Raw genomic sequence first — 19,251 nt, forward strand, 5'->3', positions numbered from 1 at the left:
TTTGGGGCGCCTGGGTGGCTCAGTGGGTTAAGCCTCTGCCTTTGGCTCAGGTCATGATCCCAGGGTCCTGGGATCGAGCCCTGCATCAGGCTCTCTGCTCAGCAGGGAGCCTGCTTCCTCCTTGATCTCTGCCTGCCTCTCTGTCTACTTGTGATTTCTGTCAAATAAATAAATAAAATAAAATAAAATAAAAAGAAAACAGGCTGTTTTAATGCAGAGGTGTCCTTTTCCACAAACAACTCATGCACCAGCTAAAGATGATCCTTGTCTAGTTGGTAAAGCTGGATTGGGCTCTCCCCTGCCGAGGAAGCTGAAACATCTTACTGCATGAATTGGGAAAAAAAACAAAACAAAAACAAAAACAACCTATGTGTCTGTTTGTGAATTCTATAATAATTTATATGGATTCTAAGTGGTTTCTAATAGTGAGATTTAATAGTTTCTGTGTTGGGACATAAGGTCAGAGTGTAAAGATCTGTGCAAACAATGCTTATCATTAGAGATTTGTTGTTGTTGTTGTTGTGTTATGTTTTTCTTCTTCTTTGGCCCACGTTCTTCTCAAAGTGAGCCTTGTACTGGGTTATTCCAGCATTAGGTCCTGTGGAGCAGCAAAGGGGAGCGACTGATGAATGAATAGGCTCACTGTCTTCATGTGGCGAAAAAAAATGAAGAAGAAATAGGTGAAATGGTCAGAGACACTTTGGGAATTTGTCTGGGGTTAAGGCATAACCCTCGACCACAGCAGACTGGCATTCTGGAGACACATCTCTCCTCTTCCTTGGTTGAGTGTGCAACTAGCTTATTTCCCTTCCCTAGGCCAGTGATCATAGCCTTGGGCTGTTGCCAGAATTCCCAGGCGAGTCTCGAAGCAGTCAGGGTTTAGAGGTTGAGACTGCCCTGAGTGGGGACCATCTTCCCAGTTTGTTTCTCTGCAGATTATCTGATTGGGACCACAAGGGAGTGAGCCATGCCGGGAAAGGCACCCGAGTGGTTGCCGGTGGTCCTGGTTCTGTTACACTGAGCTGATGCAGAACCTCCTCTCTTCCGGTGTCGCTTTGTGTGATGTCCCTGGTGGTGATCCACAGCAGAGATCCCAGTTACGGCTCAGAGGGTGTGGGCTGGCTATCCCTGAGAGTCTTTGTGGGGTGCTTGGGCTAAATGTAAGGCTGCAGTGGGCTGGCTGCGGTTTTATGTGTATGTGTGTCTGTGTGTGCACGCGGGGGCTTCTCTTCCCACGTGCCTTGTACTCGTACTGGGCTGGGTTGTCCTTTGAGGCTATTGTTTCTCCAGGCACATCATTATTTTCCATTCTATGTGAGCCCCAGGCCTCTGCCTCCAACCTTCTAATAGGAAGTCAGCTGGACCCCAGAAGGAACTCTGCAGCTGAGAAAGGAGATTTAGGCAGAGAATGAGTTGCTGAAGAAGGGAGTGCATTTACTTCCTGGGAGACTAGTGTCTCCCCACCTCCTGTCTGTTGTGGACTGCTGAGGGTGACATTGAGGGGGAGGAGGAAGAAGGGTTATTGCATTCAATTTTGCTTCCCACTTAGGGATATGGTGGTTTACTTTTACAGTTTGTACAATGAAAACTTAAGAGTCCCTGTGCCAGGTAGAGGAAAGGCAAAAACAATTACTTAGGGTATTGTGGTCCATCCTGATATTAATTAACCTGTTCCATTGGTGTTTACTGAGTGTACCGGACACCATGCTAGGCAAAGAGGTACAAAGTGGCTTTTAAAAAGCCCCGTCGTCAAGTTGCCCACAGCAGCAGGGCTGTGGCTTTTGCCTGCAAGGCATGGAACTTTGTATGTGTGGTGGGGGCGACCTGGACTGTCCTCTCCCTGGAAGGGACACGCGCATGGCCTGGCATCATGTAGAAGTGTCCTCTGTGTTGTGGACCTTCTCCTGTTCCATTGGTTCCATTGGGCTGGGCTGTAGCACCTGAACAAGGCACAACTTTGTGGCGCATGATGGGGTTGGGGTTCTGAGGGAGGTACCCAGGAATTCAGCCATCTGACCTCTTTCATCCCAATTCCTTCTGTTTTGTCATCCCACAGGGTCTTTTCGGAATGATGGTTTGAAAGCTTCTGATGTCCTTCCCATCCTAAAGGAAAAAGTGGCCTTCGTGTCTGGTGAGTGTCTGTGGAACTTTGCTCTGTAAGGGACCTGGAAGAGTGTGTGTGTGCACATGCATCTAGACAGTTGCTTTGTGGTGTGTGAGAGAAATTGGGGGTGTGATGCGGCACTCGGCGTGGCTGGATCCTTGCTCTGGAGCAGACAGAAAGAGAAGAGAGGGCACTGACCCCCAGCTGGGTGTTCTGGAGGACACTCACAACCATGGGTGGGAGCCTCTCACCTGCACCCCCACACATACAGCTGACCTCCCAACTCCTCCCTGGCCAGTTAGGTCCCTCATGGGCCACTGAGGTCCCTATGGAAAATGCTCTAGTTGGAGGAGTCTGTTTACCTCACACACTCCCAGAGGTTTTATTTGGGTTCATCTCTGAGTGGATCAGATAGGAGAGGATAATTTTTTCTGGCTCCTCTTTATCTCTCCTTCCTTGCAAAGGGAACTCAATTAAGTGTTTGTATCTATTTATTTTTCTGAATAATGGCTTCCAAATATTTATTTCTGACTTTTCTCTCTGACCCATCTTGTGCACCTGGATCTTTTAATGTCTGATTCAGGGGTCAGCAAACTTTACTCTGTGAGCCAGCCACCTGTTTTTGTAGGTAAAATTTTATTGGAACACAGCCATGTGCATTTGTTTAGGTAGTATTTGTGTCCTATTGCTGTGTCTTACTGCTGTGTAACAAGTTACCACAAATTTGGTAGCGTTCAGCAATAGTAATGTGTTCTCTCATGGTTCTGGAGGCAAGAAATCTGAAAGCAGTTTACTGGTCTGAAACCAAGGTGTCAGCAGGTCTATCTCCAGAGGCTCTTAGGAGAGAACTTGCCTCTTGCCTCTTCCAGCTTCTGGTGGCTGCTGGCATTCCTTGGTTTGTGGCCACATCACTCCCATCTCTGCCTCAGTAGTGCCATTGCCTTTCCCTCTTCTGTCTGCGTCAGATCTCCGTCTGCCTCCCTCTAACGAGGATACCTGTAACTGCATTTAGGGCCTTCTCATATAACCCAGGGTAATCTTCCCATCTCAGGATCCTTAAATAGTCACAGCTATAGACTCTCTTTTCCAAATAGGCTAACATTTATGGGTTCCAGGGATTAGGACCTGATATTTTGGGGGGCCACTGTTTAGCCTGCTATAGGCAGTGTCAATGGCTTCTTGCTAACTACAACAGCAAAGTTGAGTGATTTCCTCAGAGCTGAGATGGCCATAAGTTTAAAGTATTTACTATCTGAACCTTTAAGAAGAGTTTGGTGGCATGTGATGTAAGTGAAGGCAAGCTACAGGAGCACTGGCCATCCCTGTGGATGCTAGTTCCTGAGCTCCATTGTAGGCCTCCATTATAGAACCTCCTGCAGGGGCTGGGGTAAGGGCAGTGTCCACCAAGGATCACATTTAAAGAAATATACCCAAGTGCTTGTACCTTGTGGATTGAGCATTTGTCTCCGGGTGATCCTGATAGTCCACAGGGAGTGGTGGCAGGATCACAGGGAAGGAACGAGTACCGTCTCACAGTATATGGCTTCACTCCAGAGCTGCTGCTGGCCTGGCTGTGGGCAACAGACAAAATGGAGAGAAGGAAGAGAAAGGAGGTGGTTTGGGGAGGAGAAACCAAGCAGCAGGTGTCTCCTGCATATTGAGAAGGAAGATGAGAGACTGATGATGATTCGGAGTGTAGAGGTGAGATGTGAGGACAGAGTATGCAATGGGAATATGTGAGGTACAGAATGCACTCCTTGTTATTATTAGTAGTATTAGTAGTGATACTAGTGTTGCTGTTGCTGTGAGATGACATTGGCTGAGAAGCTCCCTTTCCCCATGAGTGTTAGGTGCTTATGTATCTTAAGGTAGCAAACCCCTGTCCCTGAAGATGCTGAAGCCCAGGCTGAATAGCCCCTTGGCAGGACCACATGGCAGTGATTTTGGTGTGGCTAGAGGTGTGGGTAAGACAACCTCTGAAGCCTTCCCACGCTTGGATTAGAGTGCTTTCTGGACGTGTGGGAGGACCATGTGTGAAAGTCCTGAGAGCCACTGGGCAGCCTTAGGCCCCCGACTTTTGCTGCTGCCCATAGCCTGGCTCCAGAATGTGACCCACAGCCCTCTATTCTGTGCTCTCCACTCCCAAGCAGAGCCCAATCCTATCTTTTCTTCTTTTTCTTTATGGCTCTGAGCCTCATTTAACTTGATATCCCTCCTGTCTGCTTGGTATCCCGCTAATCCTCCCATGTCTCCTGTGCCTGAACTTCCTCTACTGGCCCTGATTTACTCACATTTTTTTCCGACTTGAGCCTCTCTTCTTCCCAAGTCACTTCCCACTTTGCCTCCTCTAGGAAGCCTTTCTGGCTTTAATGCTGAGCCTCCAAACACCATCCTATTCTGCATCAGTCCAGGACCTATGATTGCACATGCAGTACACATGAGAACCCTTGTTTGATTGTTCAGCTGGAGCCCTGAGGCCGGGCCCAGCCAGCCCTAGAAAAGACCTTCCCTAAGGGAGCACACAGAATCAATGTGCCAGGAAGATGGTCCAGCATGAGGCAGGTAGAAGTTTCCCAGAGCAGGAACAAGGGGGCTGGGGCATGCAGTTCACTCCCCTGTACTAATGTGGGCTGAGCAGCCCAGGGTACATCTTATTCATCTATGCACAGTGCCAGGAGCTTTTGGACTTAGGGAACATTGCCTTTCCATGCCCCGGAAGGATGCTGAGGATGTGAGGGAAACAGCTGGCTGCATCTGAAAAACAAAAACAAAAACAAAAACAAAAAACCAAAACAGAAATAAGAAAAAAACCAATAAAGCCTCTTACAACCTGAACTTTTTAAAGAAAAAAAATGTAAGAATAAAAAAAAAACCCAAAGAAACCCAGAAGTGAAGAATGCATTGTTGCAGTTGCATTTCTTTCTGTGAAGGAAGGTGGTGCGGAGAAACAAACTGTTGGTTGTGCCCACCCCTGTCTGCTAGTCCCCCCAGTGTGGCCAGGGCAAGGGAAAGCATGCTGCCATGGGAACGCACATTTGGAAGAATCCAGTGAGTGCAGCTCCCCAGCTTCTGTGTGTGGGTGTGTGCACGTGTGTGTGACAGGCTCTGTGGCTGTGCCTCAGAGAGCCTCTGTCGTTCCAGCCTGGCCATTCTGCTCTGTATTCACAGCCTGTGTGCCTCCCTTTGCCCTCTCTGGCTCCCTTTGAGTGCCTGCGCCTCCTACTCCCAGTATCTGTTTGTGCTTTTTATGCAAGCTGCTTGTATGGTGCTCATTTCACCTCTTATCTTTATGTGCAGTCACGCCCTCCTCTCAGCCACCACCCGATGTCCCTCTCTGCCTCCTTATCTCCTACCAACAGCATTCTCTAGTCAGCTGCTGTAGCATGATCTCAGACCCTGGATCCATGTCTCCCAAAGTGTGTTCCATAGAACAACAGTTCCACCAGATGAGCCTCAAAAAAGAAAAAGGGGTTCTATAATCTGATGTTTGGGAAAGGCATATTATAGCTTCTTCATGGAGATTTACCATGTTGGAGATTTGCCATGTTCATTAAAGCACATGTGCATTAAACACATGAAGCCATCTCCAAACTACAGAGTAACTTCATTCCCTTGAAAAAAATTATCCATTAACATCTCTCAGAACTATTGTCAGATGGAGCAAACTTTGGTATAATTTCATCAATGTATTTTTCTTATTCCCACCCCCCCAACTCCCCACCTCTCCCAGTTGCCCTAATTGGAGCCCCCTGAAAATTTTGAGCACCATTCCTCCTCTGGCTGAATCAGGGAAGACTTAACTCGCCCTTGCTTTTTAGCCTTTATCTCTTCCCCAACCCTGTCCTGCCCTGCCCCTATGCCTTCGAGAACATCAGACCATCCCTCCTTTTTCTTCCTTTTTATCTCAGTCCTGTGGCTCCTGGCCCCAAAGCCTCTCACACATAGGCCCACAGCAGGAATGTCATGAGTGAAGGACTGACCCTTGAGGACCCTGCCACCATTTGTATCATCTTTTCAAAACGTGGCTACTTTTGTAGCCACTTTTGTCTTGTACCATCCCAGATCCACCTCTGTAAGTCACACAGGCTTCAACAAGGGGTTCTTATTCTTCACCTCTGCTTATGACCCTCTGTAATTTCAGTGCACATGTCAATTATCCATCAAATCCTACACCTTCATAGCTGCCTTCTTTGTACCAAATTTTCTACCTCCTTATTGGCCATCCATATGCAAGACCTTAACTTTGATAAACATGTCTGTGGCCTTTGTCTGTTACCTTTGACCCTTTCTGATGTTTCCCCGTAAATTGGGAAAGGATGGATATCAGATGAGCAAAACATCTGCTGTCCCCTCTTCCTTGGGAACTCATGATCCAGCAGGACATCTCCTACCTTCAGTGGGCCCTCCCCACTTGTGCATGCACTAGTTTTATTCTGCCTCCACTCAAGTTAGAACCTAACTTGGACACCATGGCTAGACCTTACAACAGAGCTCTCATCATGCCCCAGTTCCCTGTCTCATCTCTTTTTGCCCACCTCATTTACAGGCCTAATGTTCATTCTCTAGGGACGTTGGCCAGTGATAGTCTGCTCCCCTTTCTCCCAGTATCTCAAGCCTATCCTGAATTGGTGGTGGGCTAGTCTGCTATTTCACCTATAGAACAGTGTCCCCCAGGCAGGCTGAGTTCCTCCCTCTCTTTATCTGTTTCCTTTTCCCTCTTTGAGTTCTGTCAGCATGCTTCAGAGAAGGAAACAGGACCCCTCCCCTTGCATGGGCTCTGAGGTCTCTTTCTACCCATTGTCCCACTCTTTCCAGTACAATGACTATCTTTCTCTATGCTCCTTCCTGCTCCACGTCCTACATTCTTACATTCTTACAAGGTTATCTCCTTTCTGAAAAACCCCTGACTGATCCTACTGCCCAGTCTCCAATCTTTATCCATGCTTCCTGAAGGCCGGGGATGTGGGTGGGGGCTGCACTGGCCTAGGCTTTTTCTCCTTCTTCCCCTTCCTCTGCCATTTGGAACTTTCCCCAGTCATATTTATGATACACTCCTTCCAAGGGCAGACCTGGCTCTAGCTCAGGAAGTACAGTGCCAGCAGTCCTCTAAACTCCTTGGTAAGCCTTTGCCAATCAGATCAGCCTTGGCTCCCTATGTTCTCATGGGTCTACTGCATCCATGGAAGGTCAGGAAGAAAGGCAGCAACAGCAGTTAAAACCATCTAAGAGTGAAAATCCTTAGGGTGGGTCAAGGCTAGAGAGGAAGGTTGAGGGTATGGGAGATGCTTCCAGCTTTTGGGAAACCTTCCATTTAATCCTTTTGCTTGGGAAGACAGTTGGGAAATGGGGGTCCTTTCCAAGGCAGATGACTGGGGGGTGGCTATTCATACAAAAAGCCAGGCCTGTGGTATGGAGCTGGGGGTTCAGGTCCAACTCTGTGGTGTGTCTACACGAATCTGCTCCAGTGTGGGGCTGGGGATGATGGCGGTACCTGCTGAAACATTTTTTTCTTTTTCATCAAGGCAGATCTCTCAGTGGCCCTGATCTTGTTTGATCCTTTTCTCTTGCCAGTCTTCTCATTTCCTCTTTAGGAGTATCCTGGAATGGTTTGGGTTTTGTTTGTCAAGTCTCCCTTCTGTCTTTATGGCTTTTAGACCCTAAAACAGAGGGAAACTTTATACTCGGACTTGGATGGGGACCCTGGGAGGCTCTGTCTTCCCCTGGAATAATTTCTTCTTCAGAGGGCTGAGCCTTAAGCTTCTTTTCCAGAATTGGTGATGGCCATGCCAATGCCTCCTCCTTCTTGTATTATATCCCTGTGGTCTCCACTCTGGAGGATGTCAGGCAGCTGCTTGAGATGTTCAGGAGTCCGTGAGCATGATGCAGAGGTTTTCTTTGTGTAACAATCAGGGCCTGTAAGAACAGACCTTAGCTTTGTCCCCTGTGACCTTGGTCCTGCTTCCTAGTAATGCCCATTAAAGAATAAATTTTTAGAGGATAGAGTAATAATGAATAGAAAGTTTAGGGAAAAAAATGAAAGAAAAAGCAAAGATGCAAAATCTCAGCCTTCTAGTAACAACAACAATCATCATTTCACTATACTCTCCTTCCTGGTTTTTAAAAATGTGGTATTTAGAAAACATTTATAATCATAGTGTGTACATATGCATTTGCAGTGATTAAGACCTTGAGCATCCTTGTTTCTGATAAAGAAACCTTATGATAAAGGTTCCTGTGCTCCTCCAGCAGGGGTGACAGGTGTCACCTCAGGCAGGCAGACAGGCAGGGGTGGATCTTTGGCTGTGCAGAGAACACTTAATATCCTATCTATGAATCTAAAACCCTCCCAGCAGTGGTGTCTTGGATGGATGCTTGAAGGGTTTCTCAGCAGGGTAGTCAGTTAATCCTGAGTCCTTCTACCTCACAGAGGTCTGTAAAGAGAAGTGAATTGAAGGTTAAATTTCCAGAGACTACAGCCCATTCAATAGCTTGTGTTCTCAGAAAGAACAGTCATCACCTTCGTTATCATCTTGCATTTGGAGAGGGCTTTACTTTTCAAAGTGCTTCCCCATTTGCCAGCTCCTCAGTCCTTGGGGCCACCCTGTAAAAAGCTCATCAGTATTTTCATCTGCACTTTGCAGTGAGATATTAGAGAAGTCAAAAGACTTGACCAAGGTTACCCATGTTAATCACATCCAAACCCCATGCCCTTCACTTGACCAGTGACCGCATTTCTCCAGGCGCTGTATTTCTGTCTGTTTCCTCCAGCACTCAGACAGCTGTTCACCACACATGTTCTGGCTGGTTTTCTTAACAGCCCTCCTCTTCCTCCCTGCAGGGGGCCGTGATAAGCGAGGTGGACCCATCCTGACCTTCCCTGCTCGCAGCAATCATGACAGAATAAGACAGGAAGACCTGCGGAAACTCGTGACCTATTTGGCCAGTGTGCCAAGGTAAGGTGAAGGGGAACAACCTGTTGGGGTGGGAGTGATGCAAGTGCGTTGGAATGAGGGCTTCATCCTGCCAGGGGCCTGGTTGTTTCTGCGCTTAGAGTAGATGCTAATGATTCCTGGACAACATCACCCAGAGTTCACCTTGTTCTCATCATTCCCATTGTTACTGCTGGGACCCACATGAATGGAGTGGGAGCCCTGGGCAAAGGTGAGAACAAGGGCAGGGTCTGGAGCAGGAGGCACTGTGGTCTGGGGAGGAGGGTGGAGAGCTGCTGTTTTCCTTAGGGAAGCTGGAGGTCTGGCTGATTCCACTCCGGCTTGTGCAATGGATTATCTTCAAAACCCTGGCTTTGAATGTGTTTATGGCTTTTAGAGTTTGGGGGCAAATAACTGTACTAGTGTTCCATACCTAGCTGCAGCCCTCCGCTCAGTCAAGGTCACACCTTTTCAGCAGGGTTATATTGCCTCCAAGGGGGATGAAAATTGGTTGGGGGGGTGCTAGTGAAAACCTTGGTTTTTAATGTATTAAGCGCAGATATATGTACTGTACCTAAAAATATGTACAGTATATTCATGGTATTAAAATTTTGCCAGGTCGGGGTGCCTGTATGGCTCAGTCAAGCATCGGACTCAGTTTCAGCTCAGGTACATTTGCTCAGGATTCTGGAATTGAGCCCCAGGGCATTGGGCCCTTGCTTAGTGAGGAGTTGGCTTGGACTCTGTCTTTCTTCCTCTGCCCCTCCCTGCTCACATGCTTTCTCTCTCTAAAATAAATAATTAAAAATCTTTTTAAAAAATTTCACTGGGTGGAGCAATTAAAGAAAAAAAAGGCATTTAAAAGCTCATTTGGGGCAGGGGCAGGGAACGATGATAATTTTAACAGGTTGAGAAACATTGGTTTCTGAGTGTTTCCAGATAGTGCTGGTTACATTGGTGGTAGAGAGACACATGTCGAGGCCATGGCATATATTTTCTAAGAAGGGAGAGGAGAGGCCTTTGTAGACTCAGATCACAGCATATAGAGCTGAAAGGGCCCTGGGAAGCAGTCTCAGCAACTATGTGTTGTGCTCCGCTAGGAATTAGGGTCACTGGGGATGAGAGCTGCTCACAGGAATCCATGGCAGTGGCTGGCCTAGAACTCTGCCCTCCTGACCCCTGCCCTGGGGCTCTCCCATCCTTGCCCTTGGCCAGAAAAATTTCTGTTCTCTGCCATTTAGTGGAGCTGGAGCCTGTCAGGTGTTTGTCATGGCAAATAAGAAGTGGTACCTTGGGCTTTCGGAAACAACTTCTTTCTCATCTGTGCATTTTATAGGAGAATTAGTAAATTACAAAGAGGTCCTCCATATTCAGCTCTGCCTCTGCTGGGAGACCTTGGATAATTGTTGAAAGTGCTGATTAGGGACACCTGGGTGGCTCAGTCAGTAAAACCTCTGCTTTTGGCTCAGGACTGGCTCAGGACATGATCTCACTGTCCTGAGATCGAGCCCTGCATTGGGCTTTCTGCTCAGCAAGAGGTCTGCTTCCCCTTCTGCCTTCCCTCCCCAGCCCCCAACTCATGCTTGCTCTCACTTGCTCTCTCTATCAAATAAATAAAATCTTTTAAAAAAAGAAAGTGCTGATTATGTTCTTGAAGCAGGTGTCCAATAAGGCAATCACTACATTTAAAAGTACTATGAGGGAGAGGTGCCTGGGTGGCTCAGTGGGTTAGGTGTCTGCCTTCGGCTCAGGTTGTGATTCCAGGGTCCTGGGATCAAGTCCCGCATCAGGTTCCCTGCCCAGCAGGGAGCCTGCTTCCCCCTCTCCCTCTGCCTGTTGCTCTGCCTGCTTTTGCTCTCTCTGTTGAATAAATAAAATCTTCAAAAAAAATGAATAAACAAAAATAAAATAAAAAATAAAAGTGCTATGAGGGAGACAAATGTAAGGGATTGGTGGACAGTGATGGGCAGGTGGTAGAGGGGATTGAAGAGCAGTCATCTAGGGCTTGGAGGATATTGATTAGAATTGGGAGAACCCCTGAAGGGCCCCCGCAAAATGCTATGCACAAACAGATGTCAAATAGTCTGCTAGGGGCCAGAAGAGAGATAAAAGGTCTTAAGTTCCAATGAAAGGGATTTGGGTTATATCCGAAGAAGAATGTCTAAACTTTGAGTGGGGTCTTTGGACGAAGAATAGAATAGAATACTTTTTTTTTTTTTTTTCCCCTGGAGGTCTTTGTGCAGAAGAAAGGTCTTCTGTCTCAGAGGCAAGGAGATGGACTAAATCACCCATGACTGATGTAGGTATTTTAGCAATTTAGTCATCTAGGAGCTAAGCAGTTTTAAAAGCTCCTTTCCCAAGTATACTACTAACAGGCATAAAGCCAGGCATTTTCAAAGCAATTTATAAGAGAAGTTTTCATGGGGATCCATGATGAACTCTCAGTTCTCTTAGAGTCAGAAGAAATTGGGGTCCCAGGAAACATGAAGGGTGCATTTTTTCTTTCTGGTGTGTTTATCACATCCCTTCAGCTAATGCACACTTACTTTCTAAAGAATAGAAGGTAAAAGTATTGGAAGAACCCTTTTCTTCATTCTGATTTGTTCAGCAAGGATAGGACAAAATAGATGGGCAGCAATTAAAAGAGAGGGGGTAAAGGGGAATGAAACCCATGAGGGCCTGAGAGGAAAGTCACAGTACCTTAACACTGAAGGAAAATACTGGATGTGAGCTCTCTGCTTCTCAGAGGGTGGTCCCAGGCATTGAATCCTGTGCCCCTGAGAGGAAAAAAAAATGTTCTTCACAGGTTCTGGCAGGTGGGAGGCAAGTGTCTTGTTGCCATCTTCAGTGAGAAGGATTGTTCTTGGACAGACGCCTGGGTGGCTTAGTTAAACATCTGTCTTCAGCTCAGGTCATGATCCCGGAGTCCTGGGATCAAGTCCCGCACTGGGCTCCTTGCTCAGCGAGGAGTCTGCTTCTCCATCTGCCTGCCACTCCCCCTGCTTGTGCTCTGTCTCTCTGTCTGACTTTCTCTCTGTCTCTCTCTCTGACAAATAAATAAATAAAATTTTTAAAAAGTTGTTTTTAGAGGCCAGCTACCTCTGTCCCGAGGGTCTTTGCTTACCAGGAGTGTGAGCACCTACAAGTGGCAAGTGGCAGAACTTACAGCTAGTCATGCCCACCCATCACTTCCTAATTCTGTTGGCCACAAGTTCACATGTAACTTCTGTTGGAAACAAAATGTGGAACAGAATTGTTCCAAAGACAGTGAAGTCTGGGGAGGGAAACTGAAGAACTTTGCAGGTTAGATGGTTTTTGCCACTCTTCTGCTTAGCCATGGCTTTTGGAGAGAAGGGAAGCCATGAAAATGAACAGCAAGATCATGTCAATGATACTGATGAGAACAAATTACCTACTCAGGGTTCTGGCTCAGGAGGCTGAAAGACAGGGTCCTGTCAGGGAGGAGTGTGCTCTGCAGGGTGGTATAATCATCCATAGGTGATATTTGACATTCATTCTCTCATGAATTTATTCATTCTTTTTCCATTTAACAAATATTTAGAGCCTCTACATGCCAGGCAGACAGAGCATTCATGGTGAGCAGGAGGAGACATTTTGATAAAGTTAAGTAAAACCTGGGTATTTCCCTACCCAGTGCAAACCAGTAGCCATTAAAAGGCAGTACACTATATGACTGTGCTGGTAGCACCCAAGATGGGCTGGCCAGCAGAAGACAAACCAGTAAGGACCAGCAGGTGATGAAAGAAGATCCCAGAATCTAAAGAACCAGTCATCTTGAGGCCAGTTCTGGCACCATTCTAAAATGGATGATTAAACAGGTGGTTGTGGAAATTGATAAATGTATGGGAAGAAATAGTCCCACTACTCTCTGTGAAGTCCAGGCAACTTTGGACCACTGCATTCAAGTCTGCAACATGGAACTCTGCCAGCCCATTTTATTTATTTATTTTTAAATATTTTATTTATTTATTTGACAGACAGAGATCACAAGTAGGCAGAGAGGCAGGCAGAGAGAGAGGAAGGGAAGCAGGCTCCCTGCTGAGCAGAGAGTCCGATGCAGGGCTTGATCCCAGGACCCTGGGATCATGACCTGAGCCAAAGGCAGAGGCTTTAACCCACTGAGCCATCCAGGCGCCCCTGCCATTCCATTTTAAAAATAACATGGAGCCCTTAGAGCGTTGTCATGGTAACAGTATATTGCGGGGTCCACAAACTGTATCTCTGCAGGTGAAGGATTGGAGGATGTTTTCTGGAAGGAATGAAAATGGAAGGAAAGTGGTTCCTGACTTCAGAGCTGCCCCAAAGGGAAGGGAGCAGGCATGGTTAGAGATGGGGACTCAGGCAGAAAGAATTTGCCCACGTAGGAGCTGTCCAGCAGTCTTCCTGCTGCCTCTGGAGAAAGTGAGCTTCCTGTCAATAGAGATGGGGTGACAATTCTTCCATTCGACTGGAGGCTGGATTAGATAATTTCTAAGAGGCTTTCTTATCCTGAATTTTATGTTTCTATGGTACTGGGGGGAAAAAAACATGTCATAAAATCTAGGACATCAAAACAGAGTATTGTCACTCCCACCAACATACACTTCTTTTCTCAGGCTCCCTAAATAAGTTGGGGCCTGGAATTTCACTTCAGATGGTATCTACATCTGAAATTCTAAGAGAACTGGTTTCCAGTCCCCCCTTGGACTCTGGGTGGGAATTTAGAGGGTGTCAGTTGGGACCAAGGATCATCCTGGACTGTGACAGTTTGGAGCAGCCCTAGTTACACTTTTTTGGGATCTATCTTGGCCTGAGGTAAGTCCTTTCCAACTTCTCCTTCATGCTCCTGACGGGATTGAACACCCAGGATCTTCTCTGCACTCTCTGTCATCTTCTTCTGAGGAATCACAGACTATCAGAGGGAAGAGGCCTGAAAATTCTTCCAATTCAACTTGCTAATAACTCCATTTACTGAACTCAACAAATGTTTACTGAGTGCCTACTATGAGCCAGGGTCCGGATAGGCATCTTGGTGGGCTCTCGTGTTATCTTTTCTCACTGTCATCCAGGCTATACTCGACTTACTTTTTTTTAATCCTTCTGGTCTGCTATCTGCTTGCAGCTACTTTGTACATGAAAGAAAAAGAAAGGAAACACTCAGATACAATCAGATGATGAATGTTCCTAGAAATTGAGAGTCAGGATAGAACATTTAGCCTGAGAGTAAATAATTGCCCAGGCAGAGCTCACAGTGTAGAAAACCTACCCCCTGTGATTACTGAGAGTTGACCAAATGCTTGAAATAGGAATTTCTAGGTAGCTAGTTTAAAAAAAAAAAAAAAAGCCCTGGGTTACTTTTGATGCATTGAATTTCTCCTCTTCATCGTCTTTATTATTCTGCCTTGTCATGACCATCTTTCTGCTGCTTCTGAGGGCACCAGTTGTTAGCCCCTTGATGTGTCTGCCACTTAATTCTGCTCTTAGCAGTGCAGCAAGATGCTAAGTGGTCTGGCAAGAAAGGCAGATATCATACTGGTAAAGAAAGATGACAAGAAATTAAGATGGGATATTCTGTAATGCCAATCAAACCAAGGTGCCAATATTCACAGCCTATTATTTGATAACACTTGCTCTTATTCTACTGATTTCAGCAAGAGATAAATTGGGCTTATAGCCAGCCCTGTCTCTATGCAGCCTCACCAGAAAGTTGAAATATGCAGAAAGAGCCAGAAAGACAGAAGATGAGGAGGTAAAAACTGCAAGGGTTTCCTCCCACTATCCTCAGCCTTAGAAAGCCCAAGCTATCCAAACTGTCATCACTGAATGTGCTTTATTGGAAGGGCCTGTTGAGATGGGTTGTTGGCATCCTGTCCTTTGTTCTAGAATCGTCAATTAAAGGAGGCTTTGGGGAGTACTGACAGAAGGTCCAGAAATAGGACCAATGAGAACGTTGGCCTCAACTTACTCCTTTTCACATTCATTTTAAATTTATTTTGTTGTTTATGTATAGAGGGTTTATCATTTCTGTTATAGTTCCCAGGTTCTATGCAAATTTGAGCAATAGCAGTTAAGTGTCCCTGTTGTTAAGCTGTGCGTCACGCAAGTCCTGAAGAGCAAATAGTGTTCCTCTCTGTTGCTGAGGAATGTGAAATCACACCAGTAACTACCCTCATTAGTGATCACCTTTGTCAGAGCTGTGCAGACCTTCACAGCGAAGGGAAGAGAGGCCTCCTAGGATAGAAGGCACGGCAGTTCAGATCCCAGCTCTGCGGCTTCTCAGTAAGGAAGCACACGGCCACTCAACCTGGGTGATCTGAGAAGAGTTTAATGAAGGCTCAGTTTACAATCATGCAGATTTGGATTCCCCAGTATCCCAGGGCTAGAATCCGAGACATGGGAGATGTAACTACTTCTAGGCCTGAAGGAGCAAGGTGAGGAGCAGTTCCCAGAATCTGGAGGCTGACTGAGGGCTGCCTGATCGGAGCTGTGGCCTTGGGTGAGGCCATGATGGGCGGAAGGGGCATCTATACTTACTTCACTGTCCTCCCATTCTCTGACCTCCTGTCATTGTCATGAACTGAAGGCAGCCAGAGCTGATGACATCGATGCAGTCCATGTGGGTCAGCATCCCAGGGCATCAGGTTTAGGGGAGAGGATAGAGAACAGATTTGGAGGACCAAAGGGAAGATATTTGGCATGAGATGAAACCTTGGGCATGATACTCAATATTTCTGGTCCAACATATCCTTAATTTAGGATAAGAATGCCCATCTCACAAGAGCGTTGTAAAGAAATTATCTAGCAATCTCTCTGTAGTACCCAGGTGTCTGGTACTTCCTGGTCTGTCTCCTAAAGAAGCACAATAATAATAATAGTAACAACAACAATAATAATTGTATATTCACACATACATACCTAGTAATTTTTGCTACATATTAAGGAATAGATATAATGTGTTTGTAAGTTACAAAGCATAATGATGAATGAACACCTGAGAGCCCACCCCCCAACTTCAGCAGCAGAGTATCATGTCTGCTTTTAAAGCTACCTATAACTCACCCCGATCCCCCTTAAATCCCCGAGAAACAACCACTGTTCTGAGTTTTGTGTTTCTCCTTCTCTTGCTTTTTTGGTATAGTTTAGCACATGTTTTCATAAACAGTATATTGTTTAGTTTTGCTTGTTTTTGAGTTTTATAAAAATGGTATCATACCATATGTAGTTCTCTTTGACAAGCTTTTTTAACTACTGTGATATTCAGCAGGATGGATGAATTCTCAAATGTGATTTTGAGTGGCAAAAAACACTTAATGCATCCAACCTCTGAAACTGATCTATTAAGTAATAAATAAATGTTAACCATTATTATTACTTTAACCTGCATTATTGAACAGTCAAGTGTTTTGCATGCATAACTTAATTCTCACAGCATGTTGAGGTGGGCATGATTATTCCTCTTTTATGTATGAGGGCCTGAAGCCTAAAGCTCCGAGAGGCTAGGTAGCTTGCCTATGGACACACAGCCAATATAACTTACAGCTGGTTAACAAGAAGTACAAGCTAGTTAACAAGACTTAACAAGAAGTACAGAATGTGTTAACATGTTCTAGTACCAGAGCTTGAACTGTTATCCACTGAAGAAATAAGGAGCCAGAATGAAAAGGAGGCCATGACAATGGCGTGCAGAGGACAGATCTGGGGATAGTAGGAAGGTCAATGCTGCAGGATAGGCCACAGAATGGGTTGGAACAGGACAACGGAAGAGGGTGATAAGGAGATGAGGGGGCAGACAGGTGTAATGAAGATGGGCAACAATGATCTGTGCATCAAACCTGCTTTCTCTAAGGTTCTCTTTGGGTTCTAAGTGTGAGTGTACAGGTGGAAGAATGCAGATGGCGACTGCATCACTCCTGGGTTTCTGCTGGTTAAAGCAGCCATGGTGAGTGGAGTATGTGGGACAGTGCTGGTGACTGCGGGGGGTGCCTCAGACTTTCTCCCCTGGGTGTTTTTCTTATAGACATGTAAATGCTCCTCATTTATGCTCATCTCATTTATGTTCATTATATCTCATTTATGCTTATCTGATGATGACTATCTGATGATAGTCAGCTAGGCTTTAGAGACCAAAGAACACAGAGATGTAGTGAAAATACAGAAGCACTTAGGACCATGGGAACTATTTAGAGAGATGAGTAAAAACCTATCAGTGGCAGGGACCATGCACGTGAAGCCTGGTCTCTATTGTCCTTTAGAGACGGTGGTCCCACTCAGTTTCCCTGGGCCCGAGGCCTTTCTTTCGCTCTGCCACCTGTCCGGTTCATCTTCTGTGCTACTCTGGCAGCAGAAGCAGCATTCTGGCATTAGCATTTTGCTGATCTGCATTTGGAAACTGGTCCACTTCCCTGACCACACTTCTCTGCCATTGCTGGACTCAGCAGGTCTGGCCGGCACAGCCCTCTAGGGTCTGCAGGGCCAGAGGGGCTTGGGGAAACCCTGTGAAAAGCAACTATGTATGTGGAGGAGGCAGAGTGAGCCGTGATACTTCAAGTGTAGAGACAAGCATTTGTGATTCCCTGGAGAACAATAACCTGGATGATCAGAGGCGAAACCATGTGGTCATGAAGTAGCTATGGGAAGCAGGCTTGGTTATTCCAGGAACCTGTGAATGCCTTCAGGTGATAAATCAAGGACCCAGCATTGGACAAAGCATTCCTGATGGAGAGAGGAATGTTGTTTGTCTTGCCCAGGCATCTTCACTGTAACCCTTGGAAGGACATAGAATCAGTGGGAGTGGAGCTAACAGTAGTGAACTAGCAGAGAAGAGGGAAAGACTAGAGAGCTCGAGGGAAAGTACTTGATCCTGGAAATGAGGCAGGGGGTTCCAGCCCAAGAAGAATGAACCCAGAAACTTCTGTTCTAGGAGAAGAAATACTCATGGTTGCTGATGAATGTCCTCACCTGTAAAATAGGCGTGGGGTTACTAAGCACAACAACGGTGAGAATTACACGAGAACTCATGGACAGAGCCTAGCCCAGGACTTGGCACTCAGAAGGAGCTGATGGTAAACAGAAGGCCTTTCCCTTTCCTTGCTGAAAAGTGGAGACCTTGTTCTGGCACTTGTCCTTCCTTGCCCCTAGTACTGCTTTGCCAAAGTCATGCTCTGGGAGATGGTTAAGGTTAGGATAGAACTAGCAGGAATATCAGTGATAGCAGTGAGATCAGAAACACCAAGCAGACTTAACAAGAAGTACAGAATGTGTTAACATGTATGCCTAGTAGTGTGATAAAGTCTTGACCTCTTTTATTAATTAGAAAACCATTTCTTTATTATAGAAAATAAGTGCAGAAAAATCTAAAGAATTAAAGTAAATACTTAAAACTCTACCATGTAGCGAGAACAATCAATATATTGGCATATTCTCTTCCTTTTCTTTAGAACTCTTAAAAAACAAAATTGAATTATGTTGCTTTTTAAATTTTGCTTCTTGTTTTATTCCATTTTGCATTATAGCATGAGAATATTTTCTTAACATTAAACACTTTTTATGCATAATGCTGTGTCTTGGGATGTACCATATTTTAATTAATGCTGTCCTTAGACATCTAAGTCATTTTTGAAAATTCGTTGCTATATACAACTCCCAGTAAACACCTTTGTGTATAAGTCTTTGTCTACTTTTTAGATGGTTTCTCTGGGATAGATTTGTGGCAATCATAGACTTTTTTTTAAGGCTGGTGATTCACATTGCCAAATTGCTTTCCATATTTCCTAATTTATATTTCCAACATGCTTTGCCTTAGACTTCCAAGTCTTGACATTTCTCCAGATTTGTTTATTTGCTCATCAATAACCAGGCCCCACTGTGCAAACATTGTTATTACCATCATCAAGAAACCATAATGTAGTGTTATGTGTTATGCACCTAAGCCTGATCTTGGATTTGCAAAGAGTAAAGGAGATGGTCACAGGACCTGCCCTTTGGGGGTCTCTCAGGTCAGGATTCTTTCTACTTTTCTGAGCTAATAGGCCTCTTAATGGGAACCAAGCATTAAAGTCTGGATCTGACATGAAATCTAGAAGGACTTCATTGCTTTTTCCCACTGTGAATTTTTAGTTTTGCCTTTGGGTGTGTTTCAGCTTGTTGGCTGGTTGTGCAGTCAGTTCTTGGCCTGGCTCAGAGTGGTTGTTAACCTCCTCTGAGTTCCTCTGCACTGAA

The 19,251-nt window shown here is 45.6% G+C and overlaps 1 protein-coding gene across 16 annotated transcripts in view; it reads left to right on the forward strand.

Annotated features, from left to right (window-relative positions):
* Window positions 1-19,251, forward strand: part of KALRN (kalirin RhoGEF kinase) — a 656,868-nt gene that overhangs the window by 185,817 nt on the left and 451,800 nt on the right. For all 16 annotated transcript variants that reach the window (XM_059391106.1, XM_059391108.1, XM_059391110.1 and 13 more), the window contains exons 2-3: window positions 2,057-2,131; window positions 8,943-9,057. In XM_059391106.1, the coding sequence (XP_059247089.1) occupies window positions 2,057-2,131; window positions 8,943-9,057 (190 nt within the window). The remainder of the gene's footprint in view (window positions 1-2,056; window positions 2,132-8,942; window positions 9,058-19,251) is intronic.

The sequence above is a fragment of the Mustela nigripes genome, chromosome 2 (assembly GCF_022355385.1).
Source record: "Mustela nigripes isolate SB6536 chromosome 2, MUSNIG.SB6536, whole genome shotgun sequence".
NCBI classification, from domain to species: domain Eukaryota; kingdom Metazoa; phylum Chordata; class Mammalia; order Carnivora; family Mustelidae; genus Mustela; species Mustela nigripes.